At 36.2% G+C, this 24,356-nt stretch overlaps 1 protein-coding gene across 3 annotated transcripts in view; it reads left to right on the top strand.

Moving 5' to 3' along the window:
- spata17 (spermatogenesis associated 17) overlaps positions 1-24,356 on the top strand; it is a 346,047-nt gene that overhangs the window by 52,463 nt on the left and 269,228 nt on the right. For all 3 annotated transcript variants that reach the window (XM_043695798.2, XM_087991318.1, XM_087991319.1), the window contains exons 6-7: positions 6,507-6,630; positions 23,446-23,646. In XM_043695798.2, the coding sequence (XP_043551733.2) occupies positions 6,507-6,630; positions 23,446-23,646 (325 nt within the window). The remainder of the gene's footprint in view (positions 1-6,506; positions 6,631-23,445; positions 23,647-24,356) is intronic.

Genomic DNA, 24,356 nt, shown 5'->3' with positions numbered 1-24,356 from the left:
CATATTCAACCCAAACTCTGGGTCAGATATGTCGATGACACGTTTGTAATCATTAAAAACACGGAAATAGAAAAAACACACCGGATCATCAACGCCACACTCACAGGAATCCGATTCACGAGAGAAGAAGAAAAGGATAGCCAACTCCCATTCCAAGACGTGATGGTACAGAGAACACCAGACGGAGAATTCACTACAAGAGTATACAGGAAAGCCCCACACACAGACTAAGTCCTAAATTATGAAAGTAACCACCCCAACACACACAAACGAAGCTGCATCAGGACACTATTCAAAAGGGCCACAACACACTGGAGTACACCAGGACTGCAAAAAGAAGAAGAGGAACACCTATGCAAGGTATTCGCCAAAAACGGATACCCGCGCAACTTCATCAGCAGATGCCTAAGAGAAAGACCACGGAACGAGGACATACCACAACCAAAAGGACTAGCCACACTACCATACATCAGGAGCATCTCGGAACTGACTGCCAGACTACTGCGACCCCTAGGACTCATAACGGCACACAAACCAACAGCCACGCTCAGACAACAACTCACCAGAACGAAGGACCCGATACCAAACATGAGCAAGACAAATGTAGTGTACAAAATACCATGCAAGGACTGCACTAAACACTATATAGGACAAACAGGAAGACAGCTAACAATCCGCATATATGAACATCAACTAGCCACGAAACGACACGACCAGCTATCTTTAGTAGCCACACACGCAGACAACAAGCAACATGAATTCGACTGGGACAACACTACTATCATAGGGCAAGCCAGACAGAGAACAGCCAGGGAATTCCTAGAGGCATGGCATTCATCCACAAACTCCATCAACAAACACATCGACCTGGACCCAATATACCAACCACTACAGCGGACAGCTGAAACTGACAACCGGAAGCGGCAGGGACAGACCACTATAAACACTGGAGGAAACATCAAAGAAGCGCTTCGCAGGAGGCTCCCAAGCACTGATGATGTCGCCTAGCCAGGGGACGAAACATTTGCAACAAAAACTTCCAGCTCGGCGAACAGAACCACAACACCTTAAAGCCTCCCAAAAGGTCATGAAACAACAGGTAGACAGACATGCTGAAGCACAAACATTCAAAACAAGGGATTAGACTCTTTTGCTGTTCACGTGCAAACCTCTGAGCATTTCGTTTAGTCTTGCATTCTGTAGAGGGAAAATAATGAGCAAGGTCACTTACCACCACCTCTGACTGGAAAAAAAAACAACTGTGTGGCACAAACATATTAAAAAGATATTATCTTCAGAAATAGAAACAAAAAGGGTCAACATGCCAAGACTTGAGAGTAGATTCTGACACAAAGAATAGTAAGGAAAAACTAGGGGAAGAAGGAGATCTAGAAAATTACCAGATTGAATCCCCTATTGTGAAGCTAACATAAATATTGGAAAGGTCAGACTACACATCAGATTGTACAAATGCAGTGCAGAGGAAAAACATAATAGGAACTACTGGGTGAATTGGTTGTATGTGGAGACAAACCAGATTGTGCTTCCTTGACCCTTCATGATGTGGACAGTTAAGACCTGATCTAGATTAGATTACATTACAGTGTGGAAACAGGCCCTTCGGCCCAACAAGTCCACACCGACCCGCCGAAGCGAAACCCACCCATACCCCTACATTTACCCCTTAGCTAACACTACGGGCAATTTAGCATGGCCAATTCACCTGACCCTGCACATCTTTTGTGACTGTGGGAGGAAACCGGAGCACCCGGAGGAAACCCACGCAGACACGGGGAGAACGTGCAAACTCCACACAGTCAGTCGCCTGAGGCGGGAATTGAACCCGGGTCTCAGGCGCTGTGAGGCAGCAGTGCTAACCACTGTGCCACCGTGCCGCCCACATGCCACCGTGCCGCCCATCTATTAAGACAGAACCAATAATAGCTGAGCTCTGATAAATTAGCTTGTTGAAGAGGACGTTTGATATAACACAGACAATGACATAACCAAATCAGGTCAAAGCAACTGGCATTGCCCTATCGTGTTAGTCCCCAAGCTGAACAGTTCCAAGAGACTTTATGCTGAAAATCAAAAAGTTAATGCTTGATTCTGAACCCATATATATTCAATTCTTCACAATGAAGATTGTGTTGAGAAAGTTGGCTACACCACTCTCATCAGCAAAAGCGATTTATCAAAAGAATACTGACATGTTCCCATGACCACCGAAAAAGGCAATCTCAGCATTTGTCTCAGTAGATAGCTTATTTTAATAGCAAGTAATGTATTTGGTTTCAAGAATGCCCTGTCACCTTTTAAATGTTAATGAATCAAGTAGTGGCTGTGAATAACTCCACAAGGGCCAACATCCCGACACCAAGTCACACTTTACTTATGTGTGCATAGTATATGACACTGACCCTGCCAGAACAGAGCCAGCTCCTGGAGTGAACAGAACCCCTGACACGCCTGTTTATGTCTGTCAGTCAGGGCTCCCTGACTAGAGCAGATTAACAGCCCAATCAGGGAGTTCATATTCAGTGAAACCAACCAGGCTAGCATCATTCCAATCAATACAGGCTGGTTATTGTAGCTGTGGTGTGTATTTTGATGATTTGCTAGTTTATAGAGACATCTAGGAAGACCATCTAAACCCTTTAAGGGCATTATTAAAAAGCTAACAAAAGGCTAATCTAGTAATATATTTAGCCAAAAGCAAATTGCCAAGGCCACGGTGACGTACTGGAACATTTTTGGTCATGGATGGATTTTGCCAAAAATACGTGAGGTGGATTTTTTCCAGGCATTGAACATTGTTAGCAATGCAAGTCAGTTGGGAAAACTTACTCTCTTGCATGGGGTTCATACATGGTACAGCCTTTGTAGATTGATTTGTGTAGCTGATCAGACAGGTAACAATGTAAATTGACAATACCTTTAGAATATGGCCTTCTATTTCTGCCCTCAAAAAAAAGACTTTTCTTTGTTTCCTTCCTATTACATGTGAAGGGTATTCATGACTTAGACTTTTTGGCCTTGGAGTGGAGTTCTGAAGAATGGGTATGGAGATCACAGTGGTATTTAAGTCAATTAGACTTGAACAGCACAGCATATCAATACCAGGACATCAGACACCAATTGTTAGGAAAAATTAAAATAGATAATGGACAAATCAGACAAACCAAGTTTCTCAATTAGGGAACATTTCATCAGGCAGAAAGAGAAGGAAAAGATATCAAGAGCTGCAAAGAATCAGGCCTTACCTAAGAGCCAAGTATGAGCCGGCAGGAAGTTTGGCTTACTTTTATCTGTCTATTTAAAGAACCAAACCTGATTTTTGAAGAAGGGTTTTTGATGTACTTCAAGTGGACTGTAAGCAGAGAAACACAATAGTGCAAGCAGTAAATCATTGCACATCTGTCTTCATGAACCTTCCTAACTTCTCAATTTTTTTATGGACCGAAAAAGAATCGCAGGTTTGCAACATTCCAAGGTTTCACCTTAAGACAAGCAAATATGATGAGGAACATTAGATCTTCAACTCCTAAGTGTATGCTACCTATGTTGTACTCTGTGGGTACTGTTAAATGCATTTCAGGTATTGACTAATAAATCTTCAACCTTTTTAAAAAAATGTCATTTGTCTGTCCATGAGAGTTACATCACTCGAGGTGAGGGTGTTGTTAAAATATTTTTCTTTCTTTTAAGCAAATCTCTCTTCAGTCAAATGAGCAGTAAGAGAAGGGGAAATCATTCTAATATCCATTCTATGTGTAACAAACAAATGACCAAAAAAAGTGGTAAAATTTCTTGATACGTACAAAGCTTACAAGAAAAGCATTTTGATTGCATCATAAATATAATTAAAGAGAGCACAATTTTGCGAAATTTGAAATCCTTTATAGTAGTGTTAAATTATGCAACATTTATGGCATCATACGATATAAGATGAAATGGACTGTATAATGGATGCAGAACAAGTTACCTTGGTGCATGACTGCACCTAGTGCTGTTTAGAAGAACATCACATTAGCGATAAACCGTGAAATTTAACAGACAATATAGTACAATTTTCAATGATATTCTATTGGGAGAAGGAAACTACTAATTTTCAATGTGAACTGTTTATATCAACTACTCTTACCTTAGTATTGTATTATTCTCCATGTACAATACTTAATATGTCTTCAAATTAAGACTTGTGTTGCTGCAGTGATAAATTGATCTGATTAATTTAAAGGCTGAGTATGCAGTTGGTAAGCTTGTACACTTCTAACCTCTAGCTAGATATGCAAAAATAGACTCCTGTTTGGATCAAACAAATGATATCATGAAATTAAAAATTAGCTGCCCTGGTGCTGAGTCATGACATTAATAAAACATTATTAGCTTGAAGCTCAGAAAGCTACTGTTATTTATTGCAAAAGTCAAAGCAAACATTTTATTCATGTGCACAATCTTGAAATACTCTTTCTTTTAAATTGCCCCTGATTTATTCTGGAGGGGACCTGACTTGGGAATACTAAAAGTAACATAGTAATTGCATCATACAAGACTGTTGCTCTTAGTCATTTCCATGGATGGATATATTGCAGTGTCCATCTTCTGATCATTCAACTTTCCTGGAAAATCACTTAATGAAGTTAGGAGACCCAAGTTCACTACCATAATTTTGTAATGCAGTTTTGCACAATATAACAATTTATCACTTGTCAAGCAGACAGTTTTAGTTTATACATTTAATAAGGGCATCCTTTAGTATGGGTAATTAGGACTGAACAGTTTGCATATTTACTAAATGCAGAATGTCATTGCCACCACGGCCTATTGCCTACATGAATTATTTCTCTATCTGTGTTAAACAGCTGTGCAATTATTACTGCCATAATCAGATAATTTCCCCTATGTAAGTTTTCTCTTGTGAGACAATTAATTTAACCCTCTAAAGCTAAACAGAATCTTTTCATAAACACACATTTGTGATGAAAGAATCTAATGTAAATGTATGATAAATTGCATATTTTTGTAGAGATAGTTTGGGGACCGATATGCATACATATTCAAGCAAAATTTGATTTTGGAAAATCGAATATTTCCTGCTGTGTCTTTTAGTTTTAAAATTTAGTATATACTTAAGAAAATGTAATATTTTATAAATAAGAAATTATTTACAAAATTCCAACTTTAATAAATTTAATCCAGATATTTTTGTAATATCATCTTAATTAGATTAAAATATATTAGAATAAGTCTAACACTTTTTAAGCAATGCAGATTGACATTCAAATATATTGAAGGAAACTCTGCAGAGTATTTGATTCTAAATATTAAACCTTACAATGAACTTGTATATTCTATATATTAAGAGAAAGTTGCACTTCATTTATTGTTTATACCTTTTTACGTGTATATATGATCTCATTTCTGATAATCAGAATTGGAATTTTCTGCATTTAAAAATTCTTTTTCATCCTTTTAAACATTCCAATGTGAATATTTAAGTGGCAATTTAGAATAATTTTGTTTTAAAATGAATATTTATATGAATATGCTTTTTGTTGGATAGATTTATATAATGTTGATTATGATTTTTCACAGCAGCACTGAAGGACATGCAGAACTTGAGTAATTAAAATTGTAATACTGGTTAAAATTGTCTTTAGTACACAGGGATGGAACGTTTAATTACTAAAATTTGATAAAATCTTAATAGCTATTATTAAGATTTTACTTAAAGTATTTCATCAGATATCCTCTGATCAATCTGCTGTTCTTTTGTTTAATTTTATGTTCTGGCACATGAGAAGGATTTTTCCTATTTCCCTCATACTTCTTGATTTTGAAAACTGTTTTGCTAAAGCATAATTAATTTTCCATTGTATTTCCTCTTACATAATAATTTAGTATAATTTAATCCATTTTCTGCAATAGACTACCTAATAAATTTTTCTTTAAGGACACAGAGGTCATTGATGTTACAAACACCTTAAATCTAGCATATAGTAAGGTTTGTTGGGCACCACATAATGCAAATAGCACAAAGGGTTTTTCTTTGAAAATAATTTTGTTTAGCTTTAAAATTCTACTTAGCAGTTAACGATGGGTTTGAGATGTAGATCAGGAAAGGTCATCTTTCTACAGATTTTACTACAGTAGAAAAGGTGACTATAACTTTTCGATCTCTTGGGGCCAAAAAACTATCCACAAACCTAATAGGCTATTCTCTAATTTGTTTCATAATAAACAATTTCAGAAGTAGGATTTTAAAATGGGGTCATGTCACTGCAGGTGATTCGTCTCTTTTGCAGTTTAGCCTAATGTTAATTAAAAATTCACGCTGCAAAACCAAAGCAATGTGATTTTTTAAATGTCAATATATTCACTGTTGTAACCTTGAATAATATAATATGCTTCAGAGTAATTGAGAACTATTGAAACTGAAGGAGTTACTTATAAATTGTGCTTTGTTCAGTTCATCTGCATCGTAAATCTCTGCTTAACTGCAGGAAAGAACTGGAGGAGTACGAAGAGACAAAGAAGAAGGAACGGGAAAAGAAAGCGTTAGAAGAGGAAGAGAGAAGAAAGCATTACCAAGCCCGAAAGATACATTACCTCCTCAGCACTGAGCAGGTCTGTGTACCTGTCCTGACAGCTTGTATAGTCGCCTGGGTCCCTGCCTGACAGAGATAAACTATCAGGCTGAATGGGACATGACTTGCTGAAATGATATCACAAAGACAATACTTCGAGTTCAATTTAGTGCCTTTCTATTGTGGAGTGCAAGCACCATGACTACTAGGTGACAGCATCTTCATACAGGCAGCATCAGCATTGTTGGCAGAAAGAGCCCAAGTCAGCAGTTTGATCTGCTGGCAGATAACACAACAGGAAGGGCATAACCTCAGCCTAACAACTCATTTTGACTGCCTCGTTTTGTGTTGTAGTATTGTCAAGCACAGCCAACAAGCTGTTAAACTAAGATGGTAAAGCTTTTTTTTTTAATTGTCTTATCTTTTTTGCAACTGTTTCAGCAGGGTAGAGTTCCGAAGCGTAGGTTAATTGCATCTGACAGACTTGTTTTATGAAGGCTGCTTTAGGTTCATAAAGCAGCCGCTTTTCAAAATCAATGTGTCTAGGAATGTCTGGAAGAATTTTTTGATGAGTTGCTACAAGCAAACAAAGCATCCTCTGTTTACATAGTGTATTTAGCAGAATGGGTAGAAAACTTAAATAATAATAGCACAACAAAATCCTTTTTTATTGTCTATCTGCTATTCTACTGATGCTTTGTCTTTGCCATATACGTGTTGTACAGAAGTCAATTCGTTGATAAGGACAGGAAGCTGAGCTCATATTTCAATTATCACATTATAAAAGTGTACCTTTTGTGATTTTTTAAAAAATCATAGTTTGAAATAGAATAATAGAAGTAATAGAAGTACAGATATTTATAGATAGTTTAATATTAATGTTCCAGGTTACATAACAAAACTATAATCTTGCAAGGGCTGGGATGTAAATCGGGTCACTTGTATGATTTGTCCATTCATGAATGTGTGCTGGCAAATATGTGCTGTATCAGAAATCGGTGAGCCAGACTATTGTTATGGTTAGGAAAGTAGTGCAGTATGAAATTCTGACCCACTTATTATAGAAGCCATATAGAGCTAAAAAAAACTGACATTTTTTTGTAAGATTGTTGAGACTTATTTTTTAAATGCAAGTAACTTGCATATATTTGCATCTGTTGTATCTTTATCCTTAAAATTCAGAAATTGCACAATGAAAGTCCTGAAGAGATATTTCATAATTTTCAGTTTATACATGCATTTCAAAGCCATCACTTTATTATGCACATTATTTTCAAAATAAGGTTAGAAAGCAAGTCAGCAGACCATGCGAATGAATGAATTAATAGCATACTGATAAGCAATAGGACTAATTTGGAAGGAAGCCCTCCTGCAATAGAATGAAAAACCTCAAAGAAGCTGAAATACTGGAATGGAGACTTCTCCAAATATATTAAACAATAAAACTAATAAGACACCAGGAGAAAGTGAGGACTGCAGATTCTGGAGATCAGAGCTGAAAAATGTGTTGCTGGAAAAGCGCAGCAGGTCAGGCAGCATCCAAGGAGCAGGAGAATCGACGTTTCGGACATAAGCCCTTCTTCAGGAAATGAAGAAGACTTATGCCCGAAATGTCGATTCTCTTGCTCCTTGGATGCTGCCTGACCTCCTGCACTTTTCCAGCAACACATTTTTCAGCTCTAATAAGACACAAGCACAAACATGCATTCAATGTAACAAAATGCAGGGATTTATTAAAGTTCAATTCAGTATATTTTTGACAGTTCTTAAAGCTTTGCACTCTTCAACCTAGCCACAAAAAGAAAGGAATCCAAATTATAATCCATATAATAGCTTGGTATAACTTATTCTCAGTAATTCCTATGGAAATGTGTTTTTATTAAAATAAATGTATTTTGCTAAGTTACACAGTCATTGTGAAACAATCAGTCCTGACACCTGGGTGAAGGAAGATCATGTCCAAGGGCTATAACTTTCACATCAAAGACCCTCTCCCAAGGTCCCAATGCATTATGTCATTACAGCCCCTCAAGTGTGTTTGTGTCTGTTTTATATATATATATATATATATATATATATATATATATAGACTGATAAAACTTCTATTATCATTTCATGACAGTGTTCTAAAACCAGAAAAGGAACATATTTTATTCTTAATACTGGTTCCCAAAGGAGAGGTATCAGACTCATTTTTAAATATTAACGTGCTGAATAAGCTGCTGAAATATAAAATTCAGTATCATGTTGGCGTGTTTTAAAGTTTAAACGTCATTAAATTTAATAAAAATGAACTAATTCCACACAACCATGTGAGCTATCAATCAAAGTTTTCTTTTCAAAGTATGACAAATGCAAATTTTTGTTAATTGGTATAACCTCTCTAACTGAACCCTCAAATACCAAAATATGGTGACAATGACATTTTAAATTGTGCACTTTTAATAAATGTTTGCAGGAGATAATCAGACAAAAAGATTTATGTGAGACAAACCCTTTTTGGAAATTTGGTCAATAATTTGATTTGCGGGGGCAAATTTTAGAGCTTAGGATCTAGATGGTTGAAGGCAAATTCATCAATGGTAGTGCAACAAAAGTTAAGGATACGTGAGAGATAAAATTTGGTAGAATAAAGATGATCTTTGGTAGGCTGTAAAGTGACTAAGACCATGAAGGATTTGGACGCAAGTATGTTCATTTTTAATTCAATGATTTTTCAGTTTGAGAATCATTTTAGAACGACAAGTGTGATATATTATGTATGGGTATTTTTAGTTAGTGTACTTCAGTCTCCTGGAATAAAGAAGTTGTAATCATATAATTTATCTCATAACCTTGAGGCATTCCCAACATATATTAGAGCTAATTAAATAATAGTAGTGGCTACAGATTTCTTGAATCAATTCCAGGTACCACTGATAACAATAATGAAATGATGCAAAAACAACTGAAGATAAATGGGTGAATTATAAATAGGAGTAGGCCATTTGGCCTTCAAGGCAGCTGTGCCATTCAGTTAGGTCACAGTTGATCTGGTTGCTCCATATTCTCCAAAAGCCTTTTACCCTCTTCCACGAATCTTTAATTCCTCTCTGGCCACAGGGGAAGTGCCAGAGGACTGGAAGGTGGCAAATGTAGTTCTACCTTTTAAGAAGGATGCTAGAGATGAACCAGGAAATTACAGAATGGTGAGTCTCATTGTCAGTGATAGGGAAAGTAGTGGAGAAAATTCTGAAGAAGTGAATTAATACCCACTTGGAAAGGCATGGGGTTAATTAGGGGTAGTCAGCATAGCTTTGTCAGAGGGAGGTCATGTCGAACAAATTTGTTAGAACCTTTGAAAATGTGATCATTTGTGCGGATGAGGGAAGTTCAGTTGTTGTAGTTTATGTGGATTTTAGCAAAGCTTTTAACAAGGTCACACATGGGAGACTAAATGAGAAGGTTAAAGCCGGATGGGATGGAGAAAAACTGGCTTACGAATAGAACACAAAGGGTAGTGGTAGAAGGCTGTTCGAGTGACTGGAGGCTTGTGTCCAGTGGTATACCACTTGGCTCAGTACTGGAACCTTATTGTTTATTATATACATAAATGATATAGATAAAAATGTGGGGGGCATGCTAAGCAAATTTGTAGATGGCACCAAGATTGGTAAAGTGGTTAATAGCAAAGAAGATGGTTGAGGTTATAGGAAGATATAGATGGGTTGATCAGATAGGCAGACCAGTAACAAATGGTATTTTACCCTGATAAGTACAAGGCAGAATATTTAATGAATGACAGGACACTGCATAGCTTAGAAGAACAGCGGTATCTTGAAGTAATTATTCACAAATCCCTGAAGTCAGCAGAGCATGTGAATAGGATCATTAAGGCGGCGTATGGAACACTTGCTTTCATCAGTCATGCCATAGGGTATAAGAGCAAGGAGGTAATGTTGGATTGTACAGAGCATTGGTCAGGATTACTGTGCAGTTCCATTCACTTCAATACAGGAAGGATGTGATAGTACTGAGGGTGGGGTTGTGGGGGAGGGGGGGGGGGTGATAAGGGGACATTCATGATGTTGTCTGGGATGGAGAAATTGAGTTGTAAGAAGAGACTAGATTGACTTGGATTATTTTCTTTAGAGCAGAGAAGACTGAGGGGAACATGATTGAGGTATATTAAATTATGAGGGGTGGACATGATGAATAGAGAGCAGTTATTCCCCTTGGTTGAGGTGTTTTGGGGTAAGGGGCAGGAGATTCAGAGGGGATTTGGGAAAAAGTTTTTTTCATTCAGCGGGTCGTGGGAATATGGAATGCACTACCTGGGAAGGTAGTGGAGGTAGGAAACCTTACAACCTTTAAAGAATATTTGAATTAGCTCTTCAAATATGATTCAAGGATGGGGGACAAGTACAGGAAATTGGAATTAGCGCACTTTGAGTCTGCATTGATATAACTAGACTCAATGGACTGAAGGTCCTTTTCTATGCTGTGTAAATCTACGAAGAGTCTATTTATCTCTTCCTTCAAATTTTTTGAATATTTGGCTTCAATTGGCTTTTGAGGAAGAGTATTCTGAAAACTCTTAAACCTCTGTTAGAAAAAAAATCTCCTCACCTGCATTGGATGGGTGACCCTTTATTTTTTAGAAATTGACCCCTTCGAATAAGTTATCTCACAAGAGAAAACATCCTTTTCACATGCACCATGTCTAACTTCAACCAAGCCATTTCTTACTCTCTAAATGTTAGCAAATAGAAGACAGGCTTGTCCAAACTTTCTCGTAAAACAACCCACCCTTTGCAGGAATTAGTCTAGTGGACATTCTCTGAATTGCCTCCAATGTATTTGCGTTATTCCTTAAATAAAGCAACCAACACCATATACAAAGGTGGCCTCACTAATGTCCTATATAGCTAAAGCATAATTTCCTTACTCCTGTATTTCCTTTTTTCTTTATTCATCTACGGGCTGAAGGTGTCATTGGCTAGGCAGCATTTATTGCCCATTCCTAATTGCCCAGAGGGCTGGTGAGAGTCAACCACATTTGCTGTGGGTCTGGAGTCGCATGTCGGCCAGACCAGATAAGGATGGCAGTTTCCCTCCCTAAAGGACATTCATGAACCAGGTGGGTTTTTCCAACAATCAGCAATGGATTCATGGTCATCATTCGATTCCCAATTCCAGATATTAATTTGAATTCAAATTCTACCATCTGCTATGGCAGGATTCAAGCCTAGGTCCCCAATTCATTTTGCAATAAACAACAACATTCTATTAGCTTTCTGAATTATTTGCTGTACTTAATTACCAACCGGGTTGGCAATCCATCCATTAAAACACTAAGATCCCTCTGCATCTTGGAGCTCTACACTGTCTTACCTTCTGTATAATATGTTTTTAATTCTTCCTGACAAAATGGACAATCTCACATTTTTCACATTGTACTCCATTTACTCATTTTCTTAACCTCTCCATATTCTTTTGTAACCTCCTTATGTTGTCTTCACTACTTTCTTGCCTACCTACATTCGTATCATCAGGAATTTTAGCAGTTAAGCCATCATCTTCATCCAAATCAGTGAGATAAATGTTAAAAAATTGAGAACCAGCACTGGTGGCATACCATTATGGTTGCTGAAAATTGGAAATAAAAACACAAAGTGTTAGAGAAACGAAACCAGTCTGGCAGCATATGTGCACAGAGAAATAGAGTTAATGTTTTGAGTCCAGTATGACTTCTTTGAAAATGAGAGCAACTGGAAAATAATGGACTTTCTAAAAATCATTTCTAATGTCTTCCCATCCCCTTTCCTTTTTTTTGAATAAAGCAGTTACCTCCACCATTTTCCAATCTAATGGAATCTTCCCAGAATCTATGGAGTTTTAGATGTTTTTTAAAAAATGCATCAACTGACCTTTCCTTTAATTCTGTGAGACAAAGTTCATGACGATCCAGGCACTCATCAACTTACAGCTGCAACAATTTGTTCAATACCTCTTCCCTGGTTATTGGATTTCTTACCTCCCTTTCATTTTCTATTTCTGAGATGTTAATTGTATCCTCTATAATGAAGACTGCGCAGCTATCTGCCATTGCTTTATTTTCTGTTATTAATGTCCCTTACTCATATTCTGAAGAACCAATGCTCACTTTGTTACCTCTTTCCTTTTTAAATATAGTTTTTGCTATCTGTTTTTATATTTCTAATGAGCAGTCAACCATACTCTTTTTTTCTTCTCATTAACTTTTTAGTCATCCTTTGCTTTTTGAAAAAAAAATACTATCCAATCTTACGACTTATCCCATCATTGTGTAATTATTTGCTTTTTCTTTAAGTCTGATATTACCTTTAACATTTTTATTTAAACCATCCATGGTAGATCCTCTTAAGTTTTTTTGCTTGTTCGAATGTTTCTATTTTTGCATGTTCTGAAATGTCTCCTTAAATGTATGCTATTGCATCTCTATGGACCTGACCCTGAACCTAATTGGCCAGTTCACTTTGGCACTGCTTTCAAGGAGTCATAATTGCCCTTATTTAAGTTTCAAATACTTGTCTTGGACATATTAGACTAAAAATAGATTTAATTATAATCAAACTTCTGAGCATGAAATTTCCTAAACCATCTACCTACGATCAGTGCAAGTAGTCACAATCTGATATTGGGATTTCTACAGCGGTATTTTGGAAAATTTCTATAATTTAAATTGACAATGCCTCTCTTGCTGAGGTTGAGACAAGAAATTTTGATAGCATTTCAATTCAGTTTCCATTTAGGTTGAAACTAGAAGCAGTTTGGCTGCATTGCAATACTTCACTTCAGTCTCAAGCAGGTCAATGGTTGCTTTCTGCTTCACAAGTAATTTATCCTCCTTCTGATTCTGTGGCTACTATTATGATATAAATTGGCCTTGACTAGACAGTTAAGTAAATTTCACGCTCAGGTAGCTGTTCCACTTACCCAATCTGGCATAAAGGAAGGCAATACTTCACTTTCATCCAAAGGTGCTGGGATTTTTCTTTCTTTCTCTTTCTCATGGTCACAGATCTTCAATCTACTCAAGAGGACTGCTACCTCCACCAAAAGGGATATTATTAGGATATCAAAAACATTCTTGATTATGGACACATGAATTCAGGCATGATTCCCACCACAATTTTGAAAATCTGTGTTTTGCACAGATTCTTTGTTGCCAGCTTGTATACATGAACACTTAACTGGATCAGATTGTCCTAGGTTAATAACTGTATTGAACATTTTAATTTAGCTTGACAAACTGGTTTCCACAAACAGAATCTGCAGGTTATAATTTTACTTCATGAATGAGGAATGCTTTTAAAAGTACTGCAGCATGATATTTTACTTGGAAATTTATTTTAAATCCGGATATTTCAGGTATCCACTCCTGAAGTTTTAAAAATAGCAATGACATACATTGTACAGAATGTTGATTTCTAACTTAGATGAAAAAAAATCCAGTTATATATTTACAACGTTGATTTGACCAGTTTTATTAAAGCCTGAGTGCTCCTAAGAGAGTTATCTGGAACAAATTTGTACCTTCCACCTCAAGTGGGAAAATGAAATAGCCTGCTTGCAAATTCTAAAAAAGAGTTATAAAGGATTACAACATTAACTTTGTTTCTCTCTGCACAGATGCTGCCAGACCTGCTGAATTTCTCTAGCACTTTGTTTTTACCAGCTGCAGCTCATGCTGTTCTTCACTTCCTGCAGAAACCATAAAATAATGATTATGTGTGGATGCGAAGTGAAAACTGATTCAGCTTGTTTGCATGACTTGTAAAATCAAGTAGTTGTATCTTTCTATTCTTCCCAAGGAAAATAATGTGGCAGAATGAAACAATTCACAAACTAATTAACAGCCTAAAAAATGCCAAGGTGAGCACAGCTATATGGCTGTAACATCAATATAACATCATTAGGATGACTATCATAAAATTATTACAGTTTTTTAGTGCACTGGCAGTCTTCACAATATAATGTGGGTTGGGTGTGAATGCTAAGCTTGATTCCAGCGCTGAAACTCTTGTATACTGGCAAGACTTTCTGGAGCAAGTTTGATAACCTTCTACATCACAAGTGGAAAAATGAATTTATCTGATAACATAATTCAGTTAAGTCTTTACATGAGAAAGGACCATTTGCATTATGCACTATGGGGCTCCAGAATCAAGCAACTGTACATGTGAACCTTCCAGGAAGAAGAGGGATAAAAGAAACATTTTGAGAAAGGAGAATATTTGTCATTAATATAGCTTAAAAAAGCATTAGAAAATAATGCAATCTTACAGTGGATTTTAGTTTTGTATTTTACCACATTTGATTTCTAGAGTTAATTGCGAGGAAAGCTAAAATGAATGTGATGTTTCTGTGCTTTTCTCTTTTTAACATTATTATTGGAAATACTGATACTGTGTACAAATAAGCCATTATGTCTCCTGCCTTAATGAACCAGTTTTTTTTAACTGAATGGCCACTGTTGGATTGATTGTTGAAATCAGCATGCCTTGTTCAACAATCGATTTTTGGATTCTATTCACTCATTGGAAACAAGCTAGTTCTTCACTGAAACATATTTTATGTGTGTGCCATTTCATGCACATATGATCTGACTTTGAATTATAAATTCCTTAATGGGTCTTCATTATTATTCTGTCAATTGCTGGGCTTGAACTCATTTCAGTTATTCCCTTGTGAATGCAGTTGGATGATCTTTTCACAAATTTTTGACAATTTTCTTTGGGAGAGGAAAATAAGTTCATAAGACAGAATATGAAAGAGAAGTCAACTGTTTGCAACAAAGCAATTTAATATGGTTTGTGCATATCAAGAATATTTCTGCAATTTCATAACTGAAAAATGTTAATCTCCAACTCAGCCAGAGATAATTGCAACTAATTTAGAAATGTAATTCATTTTTTAAGCAAAATTGTGCTCCATTTATGTTAATGAGCCAAGATATTGTTATACGATTCATAAAAACGTAACCTCGGTTGTGGCACATGCCAAAACGTGAAATGTCATGAATGGCATTATTTGTACCTCTTTAGTTTGTTTTGCAGAACTCAGCTCATGGTATATTATGTAAATAAGTCTGATCATGTGATAATCAGTGTTGAAAGGAAGATTTTAAATTTCAATTCTGCATTGTGCTAATCTAGCTCATATTTGGTCTGGATCAGTGGGGAAAGGGATTGGAGGAAGGAATATACCGGAGTTATAGAGTCACAGTCATAGAGATGTACAGCACGGAAACAGACCTTCGGTCCAACCCATCCATGCCGACCAGATATTCCAACCCATCCTAGTTCCACCTGCCAGCACCCAGCCCATATCGCTCCAAACCCTTCCTATTCATATACCCATCCAAATGCCTTTTAAATGTTGCAATTGTATCAGCGTCCACCACCTCCTCTGGCAGCTCATTCCATACACGTACCACCCTCTGTGTGAAAAAGTTGCCTCTTAGGGGTGGCTCAGTGGTTAACACTGCTGCCTCACAATGCCAGGGACCCGGGTTCAATACCCGCATCGGGCAACTGTCTGTGTGGAGTTTGCACATTCTCCCCGTGTCTGCCTGGGTTTCCTCCGGGTGCTCCGGTTTTCTCCCACAGTCCAAAGATGTGCAGGTTAGGTGAAATGGCTAAATTGCCCGTAGTGTTAGGTGCATTAGTCAGGGATAAATGTAGGGGAATCGGTCTGGGTGGGTTGCTCTTCAGAAGGTCAGTGTGGACTTGTTGGGCCGAAGGGCCTGTTTCCATGCTGTAGGGAATCAAATCGAATTGAGTCTCTTTTATATCTTTCCCCTCTCACTCTAAACCTATGCCCTTTGGTTCTGGACTCCCCGACCCCAGGGAAAAGACTTTGTCTATTTATCCTATCCATGCCCCTCATAATTTTGTAAACCTCTATAAGGTCACCCCTCGGCCTCCGACGCTCCAGGGAAAACAACCCCAGCCTGTTCAGCCTCTCCCTATAGCTTAAACCCTCCAACCCTGGCAACATCTTGTACGTCTTTTCTGAACCCTTTCAAGTTTCACAACATCTTTCCAATAGGAAGGAGACCAGAATTGCACGCAATATTCCAACAGTGGCCTAACCAATGTCTGCAACATGACCTCCCAACTCCTGTACTCAATAATCTGACCAATAAAGGAAAGCATACCAAACGCTTTTTTCACTATCCTATCTACCTGCGACTCCACTTTCAAGGAGCTATGAACCTGCACTCCAAGGTCTCTGTTCAGCAACACTCCGTAGGACTTCACACAGTCCTGCTAAGATTTTGCTTTCCCAAAATGATTTGGATGCGAGCATTTATCTGAATTAAACTCCATCTGTCACGTCTCAGTCCATTGGCCCACCTGATCAAGATCCTGTTGTAATCTGAGGTAACCTTCTTTGCTGTCCATTACACCTCCAATTTTGATATCAATAGCAAACTTATTAACTGTACCTCTTATGCTCGCATCCAAATCATTTTTAATCCTGTTTACTGTCGAATTATCACTGCTGGAAAGTGTATATTTGCAGTGCTAAACTAAATTGTGATACAGGCCAGCCACAGCAATGATCTAATGACACTTACTTGAGAAATTCTGTGAAATTAAACAAACCATGATTGCATCTGAAATCAGAAAAAAAAGAAGCAAAATAGTTTAATTATGCATTTGAGAGTGCTTTTAAACTTAGTTAAAGGACAGGTCTGTCTGCTAGAAGTATTTCTTTAGGTTTAAAAAGACTCTATTACTATCTCCAAACTGTTATCATTGACACAAGTGGATTTCTCATTCAATAATACGACTGTTGGAGTGAAATTTCACTTACATTGACTGCTTTCCTAACTTACTCAAGTGGTTTATTTCATATACACAGTCGGCATCTACAGTGATTGTCAACAGGTTATTCTGTCATATCCTTGTTGAAATTTATTCTGTATTTAACTGATGTCCTTCCTTCCAGAGATGCTCAAATGTGAAATTCAAAAATGGCCAAGTTCAGGAATCAGAGTATCATGCAATATTCTAATGTAAAGAAATTTTCAATTGAATAATTTATGGATTGCCAGTCTGAATCTACAAAAGAGGGATCAGTATGTTGGTTGAAACAATTATGTCTGAAGATTTTGGAGAAAGTTAACAGTTGAAAGTACCTATGGTCAGTGATGGTAGAAGATGGAATTCAGAGAAGTGGAAATTAAGTAAAGGATTAGCTGTGATTGGAGTAATTGGAATAAGTGTAGTGGAGTATTGTGTAATAGAAAAATATCACTGAAACTTACAACGATAGTGATACCATCTTGTTTAATTGTGCAGAAATATAGGCAAAATCAAGAAGAAAGGAACAATGACTCAATGTGAACACTAAGATGGGTGTGTAAAGCATTGAGAAAGGACAACATCATGAACCAACAGATCAGGGACTCATAAAGACTGGGAGCATTAAAGAAAGTAGCTGAAGTCGTATGATCAGCTGTTATGGAGAGACAGCAGATGTGATGAGGTGTATAATCAGACTACCAGGAAGCAGAAGAGGAAGGCCAAAGACTAACTTGAAAGGCACATGGTAATGAGCGATTTAAATATGGCAGGACTCTGAAAGAGAGTTGGGTGGTTGCAAGGAGGAGATGAAGAAGTGTGAATAACCAGTGGTGACTGCAAGTACAGTAGTAGAAGCCAAAAGAAGATGCTGCAAATTCTGAAAGATGGACATAGTAATATATATAATGCCAGAAGTTATAACTACCATCAGTTTAGAAAAGTAATTATGTTTGCATTCTGGAAGAGGTATATCTTTAAATATAATTTCCTTATGAGATAGTAAAAATGATGGAGATTTAATGAAAATGTGATACTTCAAAGTATTTCTTGCTTAGACCTATAGTTATGTTTAGTGTAAAGCTTTGTTACTACGTAAACTTCCAGAAATCAAGTCCTGCCTAACTGCCACTGTATAAATGATCAAATCTTCATTGGCTTTGATATAGGTTATATTAAAATATTTGAAGCTTCTAAAAATATCTCTTACAATACTTGGCAAGAGCTTTCCAGTTTGCAGACTGGAGTTTTACGTCTGATTGACATTGTGTGTCATCTACAATTATGATCAGTCTTGTTGATCTTTTGGTCAGATTCTTAACATTAGTGAATATCTAGGAACGTTGGCATTAGATGTAAGCTAATGGCTTTTTGAGAATTCAGTAAAGTTCAGATCTTATTAACAGCTCAGATGCTTAGTATTTTGAATGTTTACAGCTTTTTAAGCAGCTGATTTCAATTTTGTAAAACCTTCCATTTAGCTTATTAAAATGAACAGATAATCAATATTGACAGTGGTGGATAGCAAAAACCTAATGTATGAGATACTTACGCACTCTGTATTCTCAGTTTCACATTTGTAATTATTATGGTGATTTGATTGCGCTATCTAAAGTAACATCAAATAGATATTCCACAATAGATTTGTGCTTGTGAGTGTAGTTTTGTATTATGATTCAGTAAAAATGTTAATGTTTCCTTTTTTACCCAAACTTTCCAAGTTGAGATGTAAACTAGCTTATTTAATTTCAATATCTCAAAGATTTACAAATACGTTGTGGAATATTTTGGGGCAGACAAAAGTAACTAAGTTACTACTTCTTAACTCACACTCAGTACATTATAGTATCATGAGACCTGGACATGATATACTATGCAAAGAAAAGACTGAACAGTTAGCACCATTGCTGTCTCAGACATTCCTTCAGTAGGGCAAGTGATATAATGATCAAAATAATAGATACACATTAATTTCATTGGCTTAGATTCAATGCTATTGATGAGGTGGGTGATGGCTACATACCTAAAGACCTACTGGATGATGAACTGGTCGGTGAACTGGTCTCCTGAATGCCCATGTTTCTACCACAAGAACACCTACAAGTGAAATATGAAAATACAAGATATTGACATTGACAACTGCCAAGCAGAATGACCTGATTCCTCTGATGTTCTTTTTGCAAGAAGTGGGTAGAACGAAAAGATCAGCTGGCCAAGAAGGCCCAGAGAAAATGGAGTCCAGTAAAAACTTCACCTTCCCTAGTGACTTCTTCTGGAACAAATGCTGCAGAAAATGTGTGCCAAGGCACATTTTGTTTTACAGACAGTTGACCACCACTGCGCAATCATCTTGTGAGACAAGGCTGTAAAACATACTAATTTTTTGTATCACCTTGCATAAAGTCATGGTAGTGAATTATTTTGCCGAACACTAGTCTCCTTCACCGAAAACTTTATTCTGAACAAAATGGTGTACAAATTGCTTAACATTATTTGACATCAAATCAATGTGCCCCATTCAAATACATGTTCCTTACCAAATGATCCTCTAGACTTGGATCAAAAATATCTATCATCCTTCCCAGCTGATGCTAAAATCTACTAAAAGGTGCACGTTGACTTCCACTCTGTCATCCCAAATTGCTGCTATACTTAACGCTTTCAGTGAACATTAGAATCATTTGCAGATTCAAAATAGGGAAAAAAGTAATTAAATATATTCCTTTAAAGCCAACACATAAACTACTTACAGGAGTGATGTATACAATCATTCTTTGTATAGGAACTGAATTATTTCACATGTAGTATAGAACTAAGATAATGTATTTACCCTTGTGCTATCATCTCGGGTATTCTAACAGCTCTTTTTAAACCCATGCATCTCTTATGGAACGATTAGTTTAATTGTATACACAGCAACAGCTGACCTGTAATGTTTTGGACTTAGATGTGAAGTCAGGCATGTCTGATGTACAACCACAACAGCACGTGTCTTTATTTTACAGTGCCTTAAATTACACCGGCATAAATAGTGCTTTAAAAGCCAAAAATCCTCATTTGCAAGTCATCATCATATGACAAGCCAATTATCCTTTAAATGCATTCTTAGAGCTTTGAAAATTAACACACACAGTTGTTTGTTGAATTGCAGACTACAAGGTATTGTGTGCAATAGGTAGTACGTATTTGAACAGGTGTATTGTAAAGATAGGCACCTCAATCATGTAGTCAGTTTTGAATGCTGCTCATAGAAGGCAATTAATTGTGTCTGTTAACAGTTTTCTCATTGAATTTTGAACAAGTTGTAATCAAGGCTAATTTGTTGTACAATAAAAATTGTAATAACACAATAATTCCTGCTCGTCAACCTGTTAAAATAATTTGTGGCAGAATGCTTCCAAATATAACATTCAAATTTACAATATCCATTTTCTGTAGTTTAAGTTTAGTCAAATGTTAATTCTGAATCAGTTTATGATATAATTATTTTCACTGATAATTTTTAAAGTTCTCAAAAATAACTGATCATAGCGAAAATTAAATGGCTTTCGAGAAGATATTGCAATTAAATACAAATAACTGAAATTGCTCCTAATTTAAATTATTTCAATATAATTAGATACTTTAATTCTTAGAATGTAATGCTTTATATTTGCTATGTAAAGTCTTTGCTAGAAAATGCCCACAGTATAATTATTGGGAGTACTTCAACTTGTGTGAATTTACGTTTAGTTATCTTCCAAAATTAATTATTTGTATTGCTTTGCCAATATCATGAAGTTGTCCCTTTACTTGTGTTGTAATGCATACTTTAAAGTTCAGAAAAAAACTACATAAATCTTGTAGGTAATTTGAATCACTATAAAGAGTTTGTGCACTCTCCAACAACAAAATTTCATTAATGAAAACAAAGAATTAAATCTGAAAAAGCGGTAAAGAAATGCAAAATTAAACATAAAAATGCATTAATGTTTAAATGAAAAATGTAACAGCAAAAATAGCATATAGTTTACGATACTCAACTTACTGTTATTTATCTCAGAAAACAAAACAAAAATTATGATAGAAATGTTATACCTTTAGTTTAATTATTATTTAGCATATTGTAAAGGAATTGATGAAATGCTAAGAATAGCTTTTTTATTATAGATTAAAGAGGATGACAAAAATGATGGCTATTAATTGAATCTTAATTAATGTTTTTTCAAATTTATAACTAAGATTGCACATTCAAATTCTGCCTCTCTGTAAATTGCACATTCAAACTAAAACGTTTTTGTTTTCATCAAAGATTACCCAAAAGAATCAGTTATAAAATGCTGCAGATTCTCCTGTTCTACTTAATTGTCAGAATTTTAATAACTCCAGATATTTGTTAAATATTTGTAATAAAACATTTAAGTATCATTTAGAAGTTTGACTAATTCTAAAATTAATTTCCTCTTCCAGTATGCATACTTATGTTTAAAATACAAAAGTTACTTGTGATTGTTATGTTTTATATTTCAGTGCAAATTTGGTTTAGTTTTCAGGGTTTTGGGGGAAATGTTTGGTTTATCTCTGTGTTTCAAACTGTGGCTTTAGTAGTCTGAAAAAGTAAGTCATAGTTAGTATTAGGTCATCTCTGCTTCTCAAGTGGCTTGTTTTGGTAATTACTTTCTGCATTAATTATTATATTTGTTTAATTAATCTTCGCAAAGCATTTGTGTGATGAAAGGATGTACGTGTATGGCAATGTATAATTTCAGTTCTCTCAGGAGTACCCATAAATGTGTTTACAACCATTCAGTTAAAAGTGAAATTGTGCACTTGGCAAGTCAAATGTTACCTTTTGAGCTTTCATTGAGAATAATTAAATCTTGAATATCTTATTGCATGTTTTGGCAATGTGCTAACAATCCACCTTCTTCTTAACATCAGGTCAATTATTTGCTGAGTGCGATTTTTATAAATCTCGTGGCAGTTGCATGTCTTGATAATTATGATGAAGTATGTTGGTCAGTGTTGATTCAGCAATCCTATCTCAGGCAAATACTTCATTCACTGATCTCCTTCATGCTCTTCTTTACGGTCATTAAACTTCTTGTGCCTTTTCTTGCCATCCCCTGTGGCCCTAATTATAAAAGGCCTATATGAAAAACATCTAGATTGGGGAGGAAGCTGACTGATGGATTGATAGCTTTGCAAAAGGGTCCAGAATTTAAATGCTATTCAATGGATGACTGGCCAACAAAAGGCACGTTTGCAGATATGCTTGACCTGGTGCAATTAATATTCTAGTTCATGCATGAATTCCTCTGATGGAGGGGGACTTAAAGTGCCAAAAGTGTGTCGCCTGCATAACTTATTTTCTCTTTCACGACAACCAGAATTTTATACTTAAAAATATCAGTGTTTTCACAGCTCATTTGCCCCACTGTGTGATCAGTATACTAGCCAGAAGTAGAACTTGATGCAGAGAGGTCAGAAGGAAGCTATTAACAGGGTCGCTCCTGAGAATTCAACAGCTTTATTGAGTTCAGTTTTAGCTTGAACGTACAGCATGAACCCAGGTGTGTGTTTTTTTTTAAAACAGCGAGTGCAGATTTCCCCAAAGTCTTTATCGGTTTAGAAAATTGCCAAAGAAAATGGATTCCCAGGCCACTGCTGGCAAAAGGCTGCTGAAGTTTATGACAAAACTTAAATGGTTACGGAGAAGAAATATGTGACTTGCGCACAAGCATTTAGAATATGTTGCTTTATAATTTTGGCACAAATCTGTAATTTTTTCTGACTGATTAAATTTGATATGAGATTGTCATTTCCATTTGGAGTTTGTACGAGTTTAATGCCAAAAATAGTTGCATTTTCATTGCTCTCATATATTTATGGAACTATTTTTGGTATATTAGTTCACTAAATACATCTAACCATGGTTGGTCTAAGTTTGTTTTCATTTTGAGGTTGTTGCAAATTTAGAGTTTATATTTTTGTGCATTGCTTCATAGCTGAGAGTTAATACCTGTTACCTTTCTACCTAGCTTCCAGGTATTTATAACTCTCCATATTTGCTGTGCCCAAATGAGATGGAGTGCAGGTTGCAACAGGTCAGGCCATTGACTCCTAATTCATCTCAGAAAAAGGATATCACTGAGGGTCTTGTGGATCCATCAATACCTGAAATTCCATGCACCTCTCCTTCGTTAGGGCGACTGCCACATTTAGGCTGGAAGAAACCACAGGTATGTTCTTTTATCGTCATGGAGCAGCTTTGGCATTTTTTGATAAAAAGGGATTGTTCTTGTTTTGTTTTTCTTCCAGTTAATGTCACAAATGGTTCTCAGTTATTCATAATGTACACAATCACAGACTTATGCAACATTAATAATTTGTAGAAAGCAGCACATCACCAATATTTCTATTTATATTAAACGTAATTGTAGGAACAAAATAGAGGTAAATTTGGTAGGTATTCTGTACTCTTACATGATAGTAGTAAGTCAAAGAAATATGAATTATTGACAGAAAACATGTTGCAATTTCTTCTTTGATTTTGCATCATTGCCGATGATTCACTTTAAAGCTCATGCTATTGTTCTTCTTCATGAGTGTGTTTAGTCCAATATAAGCAAGGCCTTCTTGGTTACAGTGTGGTGAAATAAGTTCAGGAATTGGAAATGTTTTTCAGTGGTACGTTAAACCAGTTTATGTGCTTGGACCATAGACAAAATGTGTAACTGGTGATTGTAAAGAAATCAATCAATAGTGCAAATGTTCTTAAGTAACACAATTAATATCATTTCTAAAATAAACTCCAAATCCTCTGGCTGATTAATGGTGCCAATTATTAATGGTGCCAATTTTTCCATTTGATAACATTGTAAGGCAAATTTTAAAAGGAATTCCAAATCAACTCAATGTGAATTTTGGTCATTATAACTGGATAAGGAGA

This window comes from Chiloscyllium plagiosum, unplaced genomic scaffold (genome assembly GCF_037043375.1).
Source record: "Chiloscyllium plagiosum isolate Xiang-an unplaced genomic scaffold, Cpla_swu_hap1 HiC_scaffold_10, whole genome shotgun sequence".
NCBI lineage: Eukaryota > Metazoa > Chordata > Chondrichthyes > Orectolobiformes > Hemiscylliidae > Chiloscyllium > Chiloscyllium plagiosum.
This window is presented reverse-complemented; position numbering and strand designations above follow the sequence as displayed.